Raw genomic sequence first — 18,922 nt, 5'->3', positions numbered from 1 at the left:
ACATCTATTATCACAGCTTGAGTCCCCAAGCTAGAGCTAGCAGCCCTGCCTTGCAGGCTCTGGTCAAGTTACACGTGAGGGCTGCACCTACAGTCTCTCAGGGGGCTTCCACTTGCTGCTGGCCTGGGGAAGGCCTCTGTCTCCACATGGCCCCTGCAGGGCTGCTCAAGTATCCACACCAAGCCATCCGAGAAGGCAGTGCATCCACATCTTTCATGAACTTTCAGAAGTCACATGGTTCTAACACTTCCTATTGGTGAAACAAGCTAGCCCTATATACTCTGGAAGAAGACTACCCAAGGGCTTGAATACCAGAGAGCAGGGACCAAAAGAGCCACCCTGAAGGCTGGCTACCACACTTGATGCTAATAAAGACCATGATCCTAACAGCTAAGAATTCTGTGACATTCACTGTCTGCCCAGCAGTTTTAAACTCACAGAAACCCATGAGGTAGGCACTCTTCTATTTCACAGAAGGTACAGAGCAGTTAAGCGGCTCACAGGCCACCAGAGTCAGCTTCCAGCAGCACAGCACCACTGCCCACCCTTCCAAGACCACACAGCTCTGCTTCCAGTCTTACGTCCGTACGTGCTGCCCATCTGCATCCCTCAGGCGGCACCAGCTGACACTGAGGTTTCATTTGCCACACTAATGAGTAGCTGCAGAAAATGTAGAGTAGAAAATGGTGTAATGTGCACTCAGTTAACTGGGAGTGAGGCAACACACTTACTAGCTCTCCATACTATCTATTTTCTCCTGTTTTCACAGTTGTCTCTTCCTTCCTGATTTGTGGAGTTGTCATCCACTCAATCCTTCATGAATCCAGTCCCTCATCACGTTACAGACCACCACGTGTTCTCGGGCTCTGAAGGCATTTTTAATTCCGACACGGCCAGCTTTGCAGCAAGGAGAACCCTGCGTTGCGTAGCAGTCAAAGTAGTCATAGCTGGGGTTGACTATGACTTCACACTGGAGTACAGCCCATCACTTGCTCCTACCACATTTTATTATTTGTTGGGGTCACAAACCCAGGATCCCCAACTGAGCCATGATCTAGTTTCATTGCACTACACTTCATCTGAGTCCTTAATTACTTTATGATCGATTGACATGGATCCCATTTCATTTTTGTGCATATAAACAGCTGTTTCTGAGCCTCAGTAGCCACGTTTCCCACTAACATGTAACCCTCACTGCCTTATCACACACCATGTTCCAGCATTCCTGAACCTGATTTAACCCTAAATCCTGATTTGCACAGAAGAATGGTTATATTTGCTAAATTAATAAAAACAACAATCACTAATACTCCCAAGACCCCAAGAAGTTCAATATTTGCTGGAATTCTTTCCCAAGCAGAATACCCAACTAGAAAATGATTACAAAAAATAAATATGTGTTTATTTTTAAAAATAAAAAGGAAAGCACTGGCTAAGAACAAACCCTGGGATAAAGAGGTCACTGTGTCCTGCCAAAGCCAGCCACAGACACCATGGACGCAGCCAAGGTCAGTGCCAAGTCCAAAGGTGAGAAGTGAGAGCCAGCTGCGGGTCTGTCTATTAGCAGTCACCCATCAGAGCCGGAAGCCTGGCTGCCTTTGCTGCCACCACCACAGAGCCTCGGGAATTACATGTCCTCAACACTCCACTTGTAGGCAAGCTCCTCCACAGCTTTCTTGCTGGCGAGCCTAGCAAAGCGCTTCTGTTCAAAGCCATTGGATCTGCAATCAAAAGAGAAATTCTAGTCAGCCAAAACCCTGAATGTTTATTTTAGAGTGGAAAGGGAAGTTATGCAGGGAAACCATCTAAACCATATGCAATGAAATCAAACAACAAGACATACAAATTAACCCCTTCTCAGTCCCTGTTCAGACTCATCTCCCACTCTCAGATGACTACGTCAAACCTCCACTATTCTCGACAAAGGATCCAAACAACTAGGCCTGAAATCCCAGATATTCCAAAGGTTGAGGAAGAAGATCGTAAGTTCAAGGCCTGCATGGGCTAGAGTTAGTTCAAGGTCAGCCTGAATAACTTTATGAAGCCTTGCCACAAAAAAATAGTAAATAGATGGGCATGATGATGAATGTCTTTAATCCCAACACTCAGGAGGCAGAGGCAGGCGGATCTCTATGAGTTTGAGGCCAGTCTGGTCTACAGAGCAAGTGCCAGGACAGCCAGGGTTACACAGAGAAACCCTGTCTGGAAAAAAATAGTAAAATGAAGGCTGGGAATGTAACTTAGTAGTAGAGATAGAGCCCCTGACTAGCATGTGCCAGGCCTGAGCCCAATACACAGTATAAAAACAAAGACTCAACTCACTCTCGGCTGATGTCCACAGGCTCCATAATTTAACCATCCATTAACCATGGCTGAGTTCTCACCAGATGTGAGTGCTATGAAAGTCACAGCTGAGTGACATAGTACCTGTCCTGACAAACTCAGACAGGTGGCACAGACAGATGGGAGTGTGTGTGTGGGGGGGGGGGGGGTAGGGGTAGTAAAAGGATCAGGAAGGACTGAGCAAGCCACTTTGTGGGAATGGCCCCAAGCTATGTCTGAAAGCAATAGATGCACATGCACAGAAACAAGAGCCCTGGTCTGGACAGAGCTCACTAGAGAGGAGCCTACAGTGTGACAAAGGAAGTGGCCATGAGTTAACAATGGAAAGACAGGCAGAGGCCTGAGCTTAGGACATGGTAGGGTGGAGGATTTCATCAGGGGAAGATGGGTTAAAACTGCATTTCAAGAGACTCCTCTGGAGATGTGTAGCAAGAAAGTTACTATAGTGGCCGGTGCAACAGATGAAGGCTGTGATCCCAAGGATGGCAACAGGGACCACATGAGAGGCAAAATCAGTAGGGTTTTCGCTGGCTAGTCACAGCCAAAGGAGGGGGTCAGCATGCCTCACCAGTTAGTAATCAAGGGGCCAGACAAATGAGGATGCTACCCCATGGGCTGGAGCGCACAGGAGGGGAGCAGGGGTAGAGGAATATGCTCTGTAGGCGTCAGCTGGGTCTGAGGCATCTCACTATGCATGGGCAGAAGACTCCACCATGACACTGGACACACTAGCCTGAGTCAGACTACAAATCTGGAACCATGACACACTGAGCTTTGGTGAATCATTATATGCATGCACACAGGACAACCTACCAGCCCAGCCTGTGCAGCAACCAGAGGCAATGTGAGAGGTGTTAAGTGTCCACTGCAGGGGAGACAGTTCAATAGACTATATCAACAGATAAAAATCAACACAAAAATGTAACAGAACCCAAATCTCTACAGTGTATCACTCACAAAGGATCTACCAAATAAACCAACAGGAAAATAACACATACTTAAAAAAATTGTTAGCCAGTTATGGTGTCACAAGCATGCAAATTCAACAGGCAGGAGGCTACGGCAGGAGGAACTTGAACTCAGGCCAGCCTGTGCTACACAGCCAGTTCTAAACCACACTGACCTACAGGATGAGATCCTATCCCAAAAGTGGAGGGAGGGAGGGAGGGAGGGAGGGAGGGAGGGAGGGAGGGAGGGAGGGAGGGAATCCTGTGAATTGAATGTTGCAATCAGCAGAAAGGACTTCAAAGCATCATTTAGATAGATTTTCCAAAAAAAGAGAAAGCTGTCTCTAAATGGGTGAGCAGATGGGACATTTCAGTGGAGACAGGCAAGCCATCAAATGGGAACTCTAGAGGCAAACCAGCTGAGACAAAACACTTACAACTGACAGAAAACAACTAAGATATTAGGACATGGGCTTTGGAAACTCTATTGACACCTTAGCCTAGCAGATTTTATAAAGCACCATCATACCAAGTATATGCAGAATGTATATCAAGTGCAATAGTCACAAGGTAGAATCAAAAGAATGAGAAAATATTCTAAACAAATCCATTATGTATTTCAGAACTTTCTCAATATACCACCATCATCTCAATATGATGGTGCATAATGAAAATATGTCAACATTTGGAAGGTCTGTAAAACTCTGCAAATCTACATGTTACAGATGACTGCTATATGAAATAATACTGCGCAAGGGTAAGATGCAAAGTATAAAAAGATTATAGGCTGGAGAGATGACTCTGAGAGCACTGGCTGCTCTTGTCCCAGCACTGTTCTGTAATTCCAAGCTCAGGGCGTCCTCTTCTAGTTGCCAAGCATTCTTCCTGCACAGACACACATGCAGGCAAAACAACCACACACAAAAATAAACTTAAGAGGGGTGGGTGGTAGTATTGGGAGGAGACCATAAATTATGCAAACGTGGTGGCACATGCCTTTAATCCCAGAACTTGGCATGCAGATCTCCATGAGTTCAAGGCCAACCTGGTCTATAACAAGAGAGTCAGTTGAGTGTCAGGGCTACAGAGAGACCTTGTCTCAAGAGGGAGAGAAAAAAAGCCACAAAGACCATAAATTTTAATGCAAAGTATCAGAAATTCTTTACATGTTTCAGACTCACGTAACAGCCTTGAAGGAGCTAGTTTGTTCTTCCTGTCGCGCCTCCCTTTTCTGCTGGTGCTGTGGTGGTGCACTCTCTTCCTGCACTACAAGCTCAACACACCACAACAGACAAATGCAGAACTCAGGTGTCAGCACATTTGCAAAAAAGTTAAATCAATTCCATCCTTCTGGTTTGTTTAGAAAATAATTAGTTTTCATTAAAAGTAAGAGTAATTGGGCCGGAGAGATGGCTCAAAGGGTAAGAGCGCTGGATGTTCTTCCAAAGGTCCTGAGTTCAATTCCCAGCAACCACATGGTGGCTCACAACCATCTATAATGAGATCTGGTGTCCTCCTCTTCTCTAGTGTTCAGACATACATGCAATGCAGGCAGAATACCATATATAATAAATAAGTAAAAAATTTTAAAAAGTAATTATATTAGCATATAGTGGCTTTACTATTTTATATAGTGAAAAAGTGCTTTTAAAATATATTTATTTTAGCCAGGTGGTGGTGGCATGCACCTTTAATCCCAGCACTCGAGAGGCAGAGGCAGGCGGATCTCTATATATCCTGTCCTCTGACCCTTAGAAAACACTAAACATGGTCAATGTTTGAAGAGGTGGTGCATGAGCTGGAGGTCAGCCTGGTTATGTGGTGAGACATTCTCAAAAACAAAAACAAAAACAAAAACAAAAACAAAAACAAAAGGCAAGGGGGAAGAAAAACATAGAAGATTAAGAAAGCTGGGTGGTGGTCATGCACAGCTTTAATCCCAGTACTCATAAGGCAGAGGCAGATGGATCTCTGTGAGCTTGATGCCAGCCTACAGATGGAGTTCCAGGACAGCCAAGGCTACAAAGAGAAACCCTGTCTCAAAAAACAAACAAATACACACACACACACACACACACACACACACACACACACACACACACACACACACACACACACACACACAAACAAAAAAGGTCAGGCAGAAGAGAAAACAAAACAAGAGGAATCACATCTACCTGTCCACTCCATCCCAGCGGTACCCAGGCCAGATATTGAATCGATTGGGAGGAGGTGCAGGACCACTGTAGCGAGGTCTCACTAAAGACAGAAGTGAGAGAAAAGAAATTAGCTACTGACATAATTTGATTCAGAGCTGGATGGCAATGGGAGGAAATTCTTCATGAGAGTGCCAATTGTCTTGAACCCAACCTTTCAACAGACATCACAGTTGTGTGGGCAGCCTCCTCTGTTGGAAGCTATGTAGAGCCCCCTGACAACTCTCTCTTCAACCATCTCCAGCTCCAGCAACTCCAAGTCTCACCTTTCTTATGCTTGTTCTCCTTAGCCTTGCTCTTCTTGATGAAGTTGGCCATCGGGTCCCCCTCTCTCTCTTGTTCTCTCAACATCCGATCCAGATCTTCATCATCGATGTAGCGGGCCAGAGGCTTCTGCATCTCCTTCATTGCATCCTCTACATTCTGCTGCTGCTGCCGGCTCTGGGCAAGCCTGGGCAAAAAAGAAGCATCCTGGTTGAGAACTCCCTCTTTGTAGGTGCAGAGGTTAACTAATATGGTAAAAGCCCAGAATCACAACTGGCGGTATGGAACCCACCATCTCTCAGGAAACTCAGCACCTCAGGCTCATCCCCATGCCAGTTTTGTGCTAAGGGGTGCACTAACCCTTTCCCCCACTGGGCATAGAGCTCATCTCGCTCTGAGTCCTTCTCTGCTTTTCTCCTCTGCTCCAGGCGCTCCAGCTTCAAATTCCTCTTCCTACCAGACTTGTCTCGAAATACAGTTTCAGCGAATTCAAACTGAGCTATGAAGGGAAATGACATTTTTAAGATAAACACCAGGCATCACAATCAAATAACACTCTAGCACTTGAACCAGCTGCTTGGGATCTTGGTGCTGTTGAGAAGTCTGCAGTCGGACCACAGTGGCTCCTAACAACGTATGCACACGGAAGGGAAAGAAGTGCTTGGACTACTGAGGTTAAAGCACTGCACCAAAACCAGAGCAGGAGCTAGGCAGTGGTGGCGCACACCTTTATTCCCAGTACTTGGGAGGCAGAGGCAGGCACATCTCTGTGAGTTTGAGACCAGTCTGATCTACAGGAGCTAGTTCCAGAACAGTCTCCAAAGCCACAGAGAAACCCTGTCTCAAAAAAAACTTAAAAACAAAAAACAAAAGCAATGAAAAGTTTCAGCTAGCAAATACAACATGCCACACTTAAAAACAGAAAAGACAGGCAGCTACCAGAGCCAAAAGAGGCCCCCGAACGCTCACGTTTGTACCTCCAAGGGCCGTGGTGTCTTGATCCTGTTTCTTGAGTTCTTGCTGCTCCCGCTGAACATCAGTTACCAACCCAGTTTTCGCTCCAGAATACATGTGTGCAGTCTGTTCAAGAGAAGAGGAATATGTGTGTACAGTCTGTTCAAGAGAAGAGTCAACAGCCAATACCAGTAAACCAGGAGGCAGCCAGCTGCATGTATGTCTGATCATCAGCAATAACCAAAGTAAAACCTCTAGTTTCATACTCTCATTATTGACCATAGGCTCACACTAGAGGAGAAATCTTTAACACTTTATACTATCAAATTTTAGAGTAAACAGAAACACAAACACACATCACATAAAAACAGAGGCTAAAAATGTGCATACTTTCTTTCTCTTTTTAAGACAGGGTCCCAGCCAGCCTGGTCTACAGAGCGAGTTCCAGGACAGCCTCCAAAGCCACAGAGAAACCCTGTCTCGAAAAACCAAAAAAAAAAAAAAAAAAAAAAAGAAAAGAAAAAAAGTGGTACCTGACTGTCCTATCAGGTGGGAAGAGGCAAACAGGTCAGAAGTTCAAGGCCAGTCACTCAAAACAAATAAGAAAAAACAGGGAGGCTTTCTGGAGATACTGAGACTTGTAGCATTACAAGGCTATAAAAGGCAGGAGACTCCTGGGAAATCTGGCATGAGCCTGGCACTCCTGATCCAAAACTGGAAATCCACAGCAATCCATAATCCAAGACAATTTGAGTATCATTTTGTGCAGTATCTATAAAGTCTTAGAACCTTCAAGCACATGGAAAAGGCGTTCTCAAGTCTCTGCTTACAAGTCTAGCTCAGATGAGTCAGAGCCATGCTGCCTTCAGAGAGAAAGTCCCAGAAGTGCTTTTAACTCGCTGCACTGCATCCCGACTCTCTGGTGGCAATCTTTTTGGTGTCTGTAAAGCTAGAAGGGAGGAGTCACTCTAATAAAGATACAAGTCCTGGAAATCCCTACCTTCTTCCCGGGACGGGGACTCCTTCGAGGAGGAGAGAGATCAGAATCAGAAGATTTGGTCCTCTGTCTTCTCCGGGGCGGAGAGAGGTCAGAATCAGAGCTCCGGTGTCTCTGTCTATTCCGTGGTGGTGACAGATCTGAATCAGAATCCTGGTGTCCTGAATTTTGTTTTTGCCGTGGAGGAGAGAGATCTGAATCAGATGTTTTTTGGCAGACACCTAGGTAGAAAGGAGCCATCAAAGTGTGCTTGCTGTTTCCAGGGAAGGGTTTACATGAAATCTCCTGTGGCTAAGAGAACCTAGGGGTTAAGAATGTATTAAGGATGTGATGGCTCAGGAGTTAAGTGGACTTAGTGTGTCAGGCCCTGGTTCTGGTCCCCGCACAGAGGAGAGGGGGGGCGAAGAAACTAACCCATCAGAAAAAATGTTCATGTGAACTTACCAAACTGGGGCACAGTGTCTACTTAGCCATCCTATGAAAAACCATGACTAACCAAAACACAAGCACAGGTGACATGGAGCACAAAGAAGTAAGTGGCTCTGTTTCTGGGCTGGCAGTGTCTGGTGACTTTGAAAAGCATGTGAGATCTCACACACTCATCTATACTGCCAATCTGTCCAGAACCAGCAGAAGAGCTTGGAGTCAGTCCTCTGTTTTACAACAGAGATAGGAAGGCCTGGATGTTCTCAGACTCAAGAATAACAAAGTAATTTAATTTTAAAATTAAAACAGAGCTGGGCGGTGGTGGTACATGTCTTTAGTCCCAGCACTTGGGAGGCAGAGACAGGTGGATCTCTGTGAGTTCGAGGCCAGCCTGATCTACAAGAGCTAGTTCCAGGACAGCCTCCAAAGCCACAGAGAAACCCTGTCTCGAAAATAAATAAATAAATAAAACGGTAGCTAGAACAAATGAAGGAATAAGAAACTCTGCATAGGTCTGTTCTAGATTACCGTGTCATTGTTCACCTCCTGAAAAGCAACCCTGTAGTAGGTACCAGGTTATAGCAATGGCCACACACTCTGACCTAGCAAACAACTGTTCAGCTTTCTAGGAACCTATCACTTACATCCCCAAGAGATCTAAGATGAGAAACAATCCATAGTTGTTCCAACAGGATGGTTGTCAACTATCCTAAGAGCAAAGCTAGAAATAATCCAAAGCAAACAATCTCAGGGAAATGGTTAAATCAATTTATGTAACATAAAGAAGTTAAGAAAAAAAAAATCACAGTAACGTCAAGACACCTATAACCCAAGAAAAAACTGTTGAGTGGAAGGGGCAAGCAAGATTACACATGCAACATGCATGTTTTGCACAGCCATTTCTGTATATTCTGAAGCTCCTGCAACCCACATAGGATTTTTCATTTTAGTTTGTTATTACTGAGTGTGTGCATGTGAGGGCAGGCACCCACATGTGGAGGTCAGAGTCAGTTTTCTCCTTTCAGTGCACAGGTACAGAAAATGCTTTTACCCATTAAGACACCTCGCCTGCCCCCTAGTGCCTTTTTATGGAGTAGGAAGGACAAGCAAAAGCACATTAAAACTTGCCTCCCTACCCTGTAAATTTTCAACTCTAAGCCTAGCCTCTCTTGTTTAGAAACGTTTCCAAAGAAACTCATTCTCATACTCACAGGGACAAAGCTCCTCTTACACACAGCTATGTGCTCACCTTTAGAGTCAAGCTGCTTCTTAGCTCCAACATGAGCTTTCGCTTGCCGTCTCCGTGGAGAAAGGTCAGAGTCATGTCTGTACTTGCTGTTCTTGGAGACTGATGGGTGAGAGGGTCCCTGGCCCCTCTGGTGTACAGTCTTGCTACAGGATCTTTCTGCAGCTTTACTGCTTTTGGTTCTGGGCAGTTCCAAATCAGGGGAGTCATGACGGGTCCTCCTGAGATGCTGTGGGTCTGAAGCATCAACAGTCCTCCTATTTTGGGCTGTGTCAGGGGAGTGGTTATGAGCCCTTTTTGGGGAAGAGATACCTGAGGAACCATGATGACCTCTCCTAGGAGATATACCTGAAGAATTACGATGAGACTTCCTGGGGGGAGAAGCATCTGAGTCATGGCGGACCCTTCTGGGAGATGTGTCTGAGTCATGACGGGATCTCCTTGGGGGAGATGGATCTGGGGTATCATGACGGGATCTCCTTGGGGGAGATGGATCTGGGGTATCATGACGGGATCTCCTGGGAGGAGATGGATCTGGGGTATCATGACGGGATCTCCTGGGAGGAGATGGATCTGGGGTATCATGACGGGATCTCCTGGGAGGAGACGGATCTGGTGTATCATGGCGGGTCCTCCTGGGAGGAGATGGATCTGGGGTATCATGATGGGATCTCCTGGGAGGAGATGGATCCGGGGTATCATGGCGGGCCCTCCTGGGAGGAGATGGATCTGGGGTATCATGGCGGGCCCTCCTGGGAGGAGATGGATCTGGGGTATCATGGCGGGCCCTCCTGGGAGGAGATGGATCTGGGGTATCATGGCGGGCCCTCCTGGGAGGAGATGGATCTGGAGTGTCACGACGAGCCCTCCTAGGAGGAGATGGATCTTGGTCATCATGATGGAAATGTCCATCTTCACTATGGTCTAAACACAAAAGCAAACAGTCAGATCCCCCAGCCCTCCGTTCACATCTCACTCAGTTTAAAAACATGCCCCAGAAACACACATCTCTGAATTACTTGAAAAGGTCTACCTGGCTCTTGTGCTTAGGGGCAGCAAACCAGCACTCACAGACAACCTAAAGAGTAACTCCTCTCATTTGCCTTCCAAGACCTACAGTAAGCAAGGCAGGTGATCTTGTCTAATAGACATGAAAAAAAAGGTTCTGGGAATTCCCCAAGGTCACCATTACTAAGAGGAGACATGTTCCAACCCAGTTACTTCACTCGCAATCCAATTCATTTCCCAATGATTCCTGTTGCTATGCAGCATAGATCATTTACAGGTTTACTCACTCCTTTTCCAAAAGGCACAGTGACTAAACCTGCACATATCAAAATGAAATGTACTAAGTATTTAATCCATGTCATTACATTCCCCCTTTAAGGAGGGAAATCAACAGAAAAAAAGAAAAATCAAACATAATTGCTATCTACTGTGTAGCAATGCTTTATACAAATCCCTTAATTCTTACAAGTCTGGGATATAAACATCACCAGTCCCCCTTTATAGACAAAGTCACTGACACAGAGAATCAAGCAATCTGCCAAAGTTATACTGCCAACGGGTGGTGAGGTAACTCTCTAAGAGCCAAACCTGTGTGGGCTCCACAGTCCATGGGCAATCTTTAGAAATATGAAACCGAGGGGAAACATGCTGTTTAAGAGTCTAGACTTTTAAGCCGGGCAGTGGTGGCCCATGTCTTTAATCCCAGCACTTGGGAGGCAGAGGCAAGCGGGTCTCTGTGAGTTTGAGACCAGCCTGGTCTACAGAGCAAGTTCCAGGACAGGCTCCAAAGCCACAGAGAAACCCTGTCTCAGGGAAAAGAAAAAAAAAAGAGCCTAGACTTTCCGAGGCAATGCAGATAAATATCCCGGCAACTGGAGCATTTCTAGATTCCAGTTCCTCCTCTCTATTTCTAGCCATCAGAGTTCCATGGCCCAAATAAAAATGAAAGGTGGGCAGGACCTGATGAATTCTTATTAAACAGATAATTCAAACCAAATCAACTCTCCTTCACTTTGGGGAACAGCCTATCTGACTAGACTGATGCCAGTGAGGAAATGGACAACGAATCTAATGCCCGAGGCCAATCAATCAATCCCATGTACAGAAACGGAGGAAGGGTAGGATGTCAGATTGGATATCCCTAGTAACAAACTGAGGCAGGGTAGTAAGAATAAGGCAGAAGAAAAAGGACTGTGTGTTTGCGCATGTGCATTTGAGAGACTTCTTAGACATGCTCTCTCTCTCTCTCTCTCTCTCTCTCTCTCTCTCTCTGACAAGTAATGCAAAAGACAGGAAAACAACCATAAGGCACAAAATAATGAGTCAGACTAAAAACAATTCTGATAAAGTAGTCACGAGAATAAAAATTTCACTCATGAAGCTAAGTGACAAGGTAATGCACTGAAACTGAGGAAATAAATAATCACTGTGCAGTCCACAGTGGCATTTCTGGAGTGCAGTCTTTTCCATCAGAGCTGCAGGGTAGTTAGCCTAATGGCACAGAGGCTAACACAGGAAGACAAATCCCATATAGAAGCCAATTCTTTCATTACCTGTGTGCAAGAACTGAGCAAGCACCAGGAATACTCTGTAGTTAAACAGGTCTCAAGAAGTAAGACCCAAGCATAGTGGCCTGGACTGTGAGGCCCTGTCTCAAAAGTTTAAAAGAAAAGCAACAGAAGTGGGGAACGGGAGACGGGAGAGCCTTGTTTATGAAAAGCCAGAAAACGGCCATAAACCAAAAGGACACAACTCTGGGCCCTAACTCGTGTGAGCTGCTTCATTCCAGAACAGTGGGAAGCCTGGACCTCCGTGCTCTTCCTGTTTCTTTATAAACTCCTCCCAAGGTCCTGCTATCTACCAACTGCTCCCTGTTGTGGAAAACGGAGGAACCGGTCTAAAAGGCTTCTAAACAGTCATTCTGACAAGTCAGCCTCTAAGCCCACATCCTCCTCCAAAGCCTCGACACCTTTTTCCCACCATATTTTTCACAATCACCGACAATGAAACAAACTGTGCATGTCTCTAGAGCAGTGGTTCTCAACCTCCCTAATGCTGTGACCCTTTAATACAGTTCCTTTTGCTGTGGTGACCCCAACCATAACATTATTTCTTGCTACTTCACAACTGCAATTTTGTAAATATCTATAATGTAATTTGTAATATGAAATAACATAATAGCAATATAATATAATAATATCTGATAGGCAGCCCCCAAAGGGGTCATGACCCATAGGTTGAGAGCCACTACTGTAAAGCAAGAAGGTTTATAGGGACCTACCTTATAAACAAGACGTTTACATTTATCTGCTGTTGATACTCACCTCCCAGAAGCCTCCATTTGGCACTGGAACGAAAGGCCTCCATCTGCTTTACTTCTTCTGGACGCTCATCCACAAACTCAGCCACCTACAGGAGTAGGACACTACAGTAAGGAAACAAAAAGCAGAATCCGGCCAAGGAGTACTTGTCTCAAGAACCTGGAACCATACCCAGTCCTGTTCCTAATGCACACAGTGTCCACATACCCTTGTAGCCATAAGGAAACATGCAGCAATGCTCAGTTATTCTTGTCCCATGAACACTGTCACTTTGATGACTTAACTGCAGACCTTTCTCTGACTCGTAATCTCCCTCCAAAGATAAAATCATTACAAGCCTTTTTAGTAATCATGTTGGCACACAACATCCACTTGTAAGAGAAAAGCTCAATTCCTTTACACTATTATTCATGCACAGTGAAAACGCTGCCTTCCTAACTTACCAGTCACTAATCACAGATTTTGGCCTTTATGAAACCTTCCCTGTGAGTAGTAACAATGATAGGTCCTGAATCCAACTGGCCATACACCAAATTACAGAATGTTCAAGGACAACCTCCAAACTTCCTAATCAATGATCATGATCACTCACAGAATTCTCCCTGATGGAGAGTTCACCTTTCAAGTCAGACCACAATAAGAGTGCTAGAACTTTCTTAGTTTTACTGGACCCACATCTACCCTGATATAACTTCTTTTCCTCCATCCTAACTCTGACCTCTGATTCCTTTCCAACCGAGAGACCGTCTAAGAGGTTGGCATAAATAAATTGTTGTTACAGAGAACAGCTGTGCAAGGCACTATTTCACAATTATCGTATTCAATCCTCACCATAATCCTGACCACTGACCAGCAAACAGTGCCTCAGAGAAGTGAAATAACCAGTCATTATTCCTCTGTAGAGCTTCTGCTCCCCAAGTCCCACCATCATTCCTCATGTAGTCGACGCTCAGCTCTATCCCAGGGCACTGAAAGCATGGCTTCAGTGTGAGATGACCTGAGACCCTCACTTAGCCTTGGTGTGACCTTTGGCAAAGTATCTCAAGTCTCATTGCCTTTCCTTTCTTTTTGTTTGTTTTTTAAAACAGGGTCTCTCTGTAGCCCTGGATGTCCTAGAACTCACTCTGTAGACTACATTTTGGGTATACAACTGCTAGGGTTATGGAGGAATACCCTGAGACTTGGGGGTCTAACTGGGGGTGTTGAGAGCTTGGTGGTGGGTATTTTAATAGTTAAGAGCTACATAAGTAGTAAGCTATAATAGAGTTGAGGTGGTAGCAGAATTTAATAATATAAGTGGGTAGTTAATGAAAGTGATGAGGTTGGACCTCCTGCCTCTGCCCCCGAGCGCTGGATTAAAGGTGTGCACCACCACCTCCTGGCTCATCGCCCTTATTTCTAAAAGCAGGACTCGAAGGACTGCTCTGAAGATTGAATGAGATCCTTTGTGCTCACTTAGCAGTGCTTGGTACTAAATAGACTAAGTCTCAGCCATTCTTACATGCAGAGAATTGTTGGTTTCTCCTTGTGATCACGTAATTCATTTCCACTGCCCATCATAAGACTATCATACCCAAACAGTGCTAGCCTGGATGACGGAAATTCAAAACCATTTATGCTGAAACACCACCGCAGTCAAGTCACTGCTTTGGAAAGCATTTGTGTAAGCACCGTGGATGAAAACAGTGCTGCACAGTTCTTTGCATGCCACCTCTTCCCTTGCTCAGCTTTCCCCTACAGCTCTACCCACACGAGGGAGTCACGGCTGACACGCTTGGATCATTCCAAAGTCCTGACAAGACTCCAAAAGATACATACCACCGGCAAGTCTCCATCTTCTTCCTCTTCCTTTTCCGGCTTAGTGGTAGAGATAGCTGCCCAGCCCACATCATCATCAACAATCCGCATTCTAGATGGGAACAATAAAAGGCTCAAAAAAGAACTCATTCTGGGATACACGCCTACGTATACTTACCTATAGATTTTTGCATTTATTTATCCTGTGTGTGTATATGTGTGACGGTGTGTGTACACGTGTGTGTACACGTGTGTGTACGAGTGTGTGCGCAAGTGTGCCACAGAATACATATGGAAGTCAGAGGACAACTTGCAGGAGTCAGTTCTCTCCCTGCACCATGTGGGTTCAGAGGCCTGAACTCAGGTTGTCAGGCTTGTTGGTGAGCATTGAGCCTTCTCACCTATTGGCTTTTAAAGCTCAGAAGTACGGCTCAGTCTTTGTGGACATGGACTCCTACTTCAGTTCACTCCATCGTTGTCCATCTTTTTGTTTGGCTTTGGTTTCTGGAGACAGGTTTTCTCTGTATAACAGCCCTGGCTATCCTGGAACTCGCTCGAACTCAGAGATCTACCTGCCTCTGCCTCCCAAGTGGCTTTACACTTTCACATTGCTGTTCATCACTGAAGGAAGTCAAGACAGGCACTCAAACAGGGCAGGAACCTGGAGACAGGAGCTGATGCAGAGGCCATGACAGGTGCTGCTTACTGGCTTGTTCCCCACGGCTTGCTCAGCCTACTTTCTTATAGAACCCAGGACCATCAGCCCAGAGACTGCACCACCCACCATGGGCTGGGCCCTCCCTCATTTCACTGAGAAAATGCCCAACAGCTTGGATCTCATGGAGACATTTCCTCAGCTGAGGCTCCTTCCTCTGATGATCCTAGCTTGTGTCAAGTTGACCTGCCAGTACACCATCTAAGTTGCAGTGGGCTTTGTAAGTAACCTAGAGACGATTTAAAGAGGATGGGAATAGTTTCTCCACAAATACTGTATCATTGTGTGGAGGAACTTAGGTTCTTGTGGACTTGAGGAACCAGTCTACCAACTACCGAAGGAATGATGACACCCAACAGAAGTGATTCACACAGTTGAACTATGCTGCAAAGAGATATATAGGCTCAACTGGTAACACCACAAACATAGGTGTCATGCTGAAGTTCCAAATGAAGGTAAATTTGGGCAAAGAGGGAATTAGTCTACCCACTTCAATGGGCCACAAATTTTTCTCAGCAGAGATGTGAGAATAACACTGTCAGCTCACGATGCTTCCACATAGAGGGGTGTGAGCCACACTATATATTCTATCTAGCACCTTCTCTAAGCTGCTAAGCTCCTAGCAAGCAGCAGACCTAGGGCAGGGTGTAAGAATGGGATTAGCTTCCAGAGTTTCTCGACCTTGTATCCAAAATAGTACCTTCTTAGCAAGCTGCTAAACTTAGGGTCTCTGCTCAACAGTCTATACATCATTTCCTTTTTCTCTGTGGGCTGATGTTGGATCTCCTATCCCAACCTTTCCAAGTCACTACAGGACATGTCATCCAAAATCTGTCTCAGTACATCTCTTTCGAACCTGGAAAGCAGGTTATTTAAAACAATGTCTACCTCACCACAATGTACTGAAAGTTATATGCTCAAAGTTTTTAGAGAGAGGCCAGGCACATGATAGGAACTGTACCCATATTAGTCGTTCACGTTAGTGGTAGGCAAGAATAACAGGAGTTGGGTCTTTGGTGCCAGATCAGTTCCTGATACTTTGAAGGCCCCAGAAACAGATTTCTGAATCCTAAAATTAAAAAAAAAAATTCAAGCACTGAGGCTTTGAATTAGTTCTACTACTCACGGGCCACGACTTTTCAATCTGTTTGAGGGACGATACAAGACTATAGTAAAGGCGGGAAAACAGTGAGGAAAGTTCTAGCTGGCTCTGACGCATGGAAGGCACTGCTCAGAGGACGAGGTCTGAGCTGCTGGTGGCAGCGACGAGCCGGCTCGGGAGCAGCAGAGCCAGGCCTGGGCTCGGGCCGGGGTCGGCAGCGCTCGGAGCGCCGCGCGGGCGGGGAGGAGGAAGAGCAGCAGCCGAGGGCGCAAAGGGGCAGCGCGACGCCCCACCAGTCCACTCACCCCTTGCCACCGGCACCTCCCGGCTTCGGCCGCTTTTTGCGCCGCTTCCGAACCGACTCTGGACCTCCTTCTGGGCCGGCATCTGACCCAGACAAGTAACGCTTCAGATACTCAGCCTTGGAGACCGGCGGAGCTGCCGCCATGGCAGCGGCGAGGGCGGAGCAACGGCTCGGCGTGGGGGACAAAATTCTTCTACGGGAAACGGATGGGGGTGGAGCCAGAAGCGGAAGCCCTAGGAGTGGCATGTATGGAACTACAGGGGTTGATAGTTACAGGTTCGGTGTGGGCAAGGGAGGTGCACGCATGCATCTTAGGGCCTGGTCTGCTTTCCTGTGACGACGAGGCCGTGAACCCCCTCAGGCTGACTTAACTAGATCCTGCCCTGACGACTTCTGCCCCAGAGTGGGGAAGAACCAAAACTCAGGAGATCAGAGCGGTTTGAATATGGGACCGGTCATAACTACCACGGGGGGCAAGTTATTGAACAGCATTTAATAACGGATGCTGTGCCAAATGCTTAGAAGGGTCCAGCAAATTCGTTTCAGCCTTTTGTTTTTTTGTCACATATCCACCTTTATTGTAAACAGCAGATGGGACACAGGTAACAATGGTAAAGAAAAAAATTAATTTACAAAAGCAGGGACTTGCCGAAGCTGCCTGGTGGGTAACCCTTGAGGACTCATACATAGATGCCAACCCAGAGCAGGAGGAGGATTCCAAAACCCACGAAGAGTTAGGCCACCAATACTTGTGTGTACTTGGTGGAGGTGACCTTGTAGACGAAGAACCAGGAAGTGAAGTACCACAATCCGGTGTGGGAAGACAGCTGGGTTGACCCGGCTGGTGTACCTACTCATGACCTCCAGCTCTTTTGCCCTGCACAATAAACCACTGGTAGAACTATTTCAGTTATTTTTATCGGTATAAATACCTTTTGGTAGACAGTCTGCTGGAACAGGCTTCAAGTACCATTTAGGGCAAGTCAAACAAATGCCACCCCCAATATTGTGACTATGAAAAGTGGATTAGTTTCATCCAACCTGTATTGACCTTTTCACATTTGGTATTGTCTCTCAAGAAAATAGTATACAATCTTCCCAGTTAAAATGACATGGATTTATTGTCAGTGTGGCAAAGAAAGGAAAGCTAGGAAGATTCTCTATTTCTCCTATAGAGGGTTAGGTGTTTTGTGATTCTTCTCTTGACCCTCACAATTCTGTTTCTTCTTCCATCCAGCACTGGGGATTGAACTCAGGGCCTTGCACATAAGCAAGAGTTCTATAGCAGAACTACTTCCCCCACCCCTTTCTGAATTTTGAGGACATGACCTTGCTAAGCTGCCCAGGCTGATCTTGAATTTGTTAGCCTTCTGCCTCAGCATCCCAAGTAGCTGGACTACATACCAGCATGGCCAAGCCTTCAGCTTTGTTAGCCTTCTTATAGGTGATAACTTTGGACAAATATAGAAGCAAACTCATTCTCATACTCACAAATTCCGATTTTTCTAGCAGAGGCCAGCCAAATACAGTGCAGGACGTTATTCAGTTTGGGTTTGTTTTGTGACAGGGTTTCTCTGTATAGCCCTGGCTGGCCTGAAACTCAGAGATCTGCCTGAGTGTCAGGATTAAAGGTAGGGAGTGATACAGGACAGCCAATGACCTCCTCTAGCCTCCACATGCATACATTACATACATGCACACACATTGCATACACGCATACACATATTACATACGTGCTCACACATACACACGAATACACAAATCATTACATATGTGCCCACAGATATATACATATACATAGATCATTACACACATGCACACATATTACATGGGCACACGAGAACACAGACACACACACACACACAAACTTTGAAGTTTGAGTCATTTGCTAACCTGGACTTCAGACTCTTAATTAAAAAAACCACTCACTTCCGGGCATTGGTGGCACATGCCTTTAATCCCAGCACTTGGGAGGCAGAGGCAAGCAATCTCTGTGAGTTCAAGGCTAACCTGGTCTACAAAGCGAGTGCCAGGACAGTCTCCAAAGCTACAGAGAAACCCTGTCTCAAAAAACAACAACAACAACAAAAAAACCCAAACACAAAAACTATGAACGTCCCTTCCCATTTTACTCTGATGTTCTTTCCCTCATCTGTCATTGTCAATTCCCCCTCTAGACTTTTTGTTTTTTTGAGACAGGGTTTCTCCATGTAGCCCTGGCTGTCCTAGAACTCACAGCTTGCATCTGCTGGGATTAAAGGTGGATGACACCACTCCTGGCT

At 45.8% G+C, this 18,922-nt stretch overlaps 1 protein-coding gene and 1 pseudogene across 3 annotated transcripts; both read right to left on the bottom strand.

Moving 5' to 3' along the window:
• Nucleotides 1-1,380: 1,380 nt before the first annotated feature.
• Bud13 (BUD13 homolog) lies at nt 1,381-16,815 on the bottom strand. 3 transcript variants are annotated; one of them, XM_040730032.1, is made up of 11 exons: nt 16,642-16,815; nt 14,541-14,631; nt 12,726-12,810; nt 9,742-10,317; nt 9,397-9,660; nt 7,725-7,942; nt 6,748-6,850; nt 6,131-6,269; nt 5,773-5,957; nt 5,468-5,549; nt 1,381-1,721 (listed from the first exon to the last, which is right to left on the bottom strand). In XM_040730032.1, exons 1-11 carry the CDS (start codon nt 16,782-16,784, stop codon nt 1,628-1,630), a joined length of 1,980 nt encoding a protein of 659 aa, XP_040585966.1. In that variant the 5' UTR covers nt 16,785-16,815; the 3' UTR covers nt 1,381-1,627. The 3 variants fall into 3 exon arrangements, with proteins under 3 accessions (XP_040585966.1, XP_040585967.1, XP_040585965.1); XM_040730033.1 differs by having other exon boundaries at nt 9,397-9,630; XM_040730031.1 differs by having other exon boundaries at nt 9,397-10,317.
• Nucleotides 16,816-17,231: 416 nt separating this feature from the next.
• On the bottom strand, nt 17,232-18,370 carry LOC110340759 (annotated as a pseudogene).
• Between the last annotated feature and the right edge of the window lie 552 nt (nt 18,371-18,922).

Source organism: Mesocricetus auratus, unplaced genomic scaffold (assembly GCF_017639785.1).
Source record: "Mesocricetus auratus isolate SY011 unplaced genomic scaffold, BCM_Maur_2.0 Super-Scaffold_100022, whole genome shotgun sequence".
NCBI classification, from domain to species: Eukaryota; Metazoa; Chordata; class Mammalia; order Rodentia; family Cricetidae; genus Mesocricetus; species Mesocricetus auratus.
This window is presented reverse-complemented; position numbering and strand designations above follow the sequence as displayed.

Bases quoted from the DNA above. Each gene is read 5' to 3' on its own strand.
- Bud13 (XM_040730031.1), bottom strand. From the start codon at position 16,784: ATGGCGGCAGCTCCGCCGGTCTCCAAGGCTGAGTATCTGAAGCGTTAC. The intron at 10,318-12,725 runs GTGAGTATCAAC...TTTTGTGTTTAG, and splicing joins CAAATGGAGGCTTCTGGGAG to ACCATAGTGAAGATGGACAT. The intron at 5,550-5,772 runs GTGAGACTTGGA...TTCTGTCTTTAG, and splicing joins GGAGAACAAGCATAAGAAAG to TGAGACCTCGCTACAGTGGT.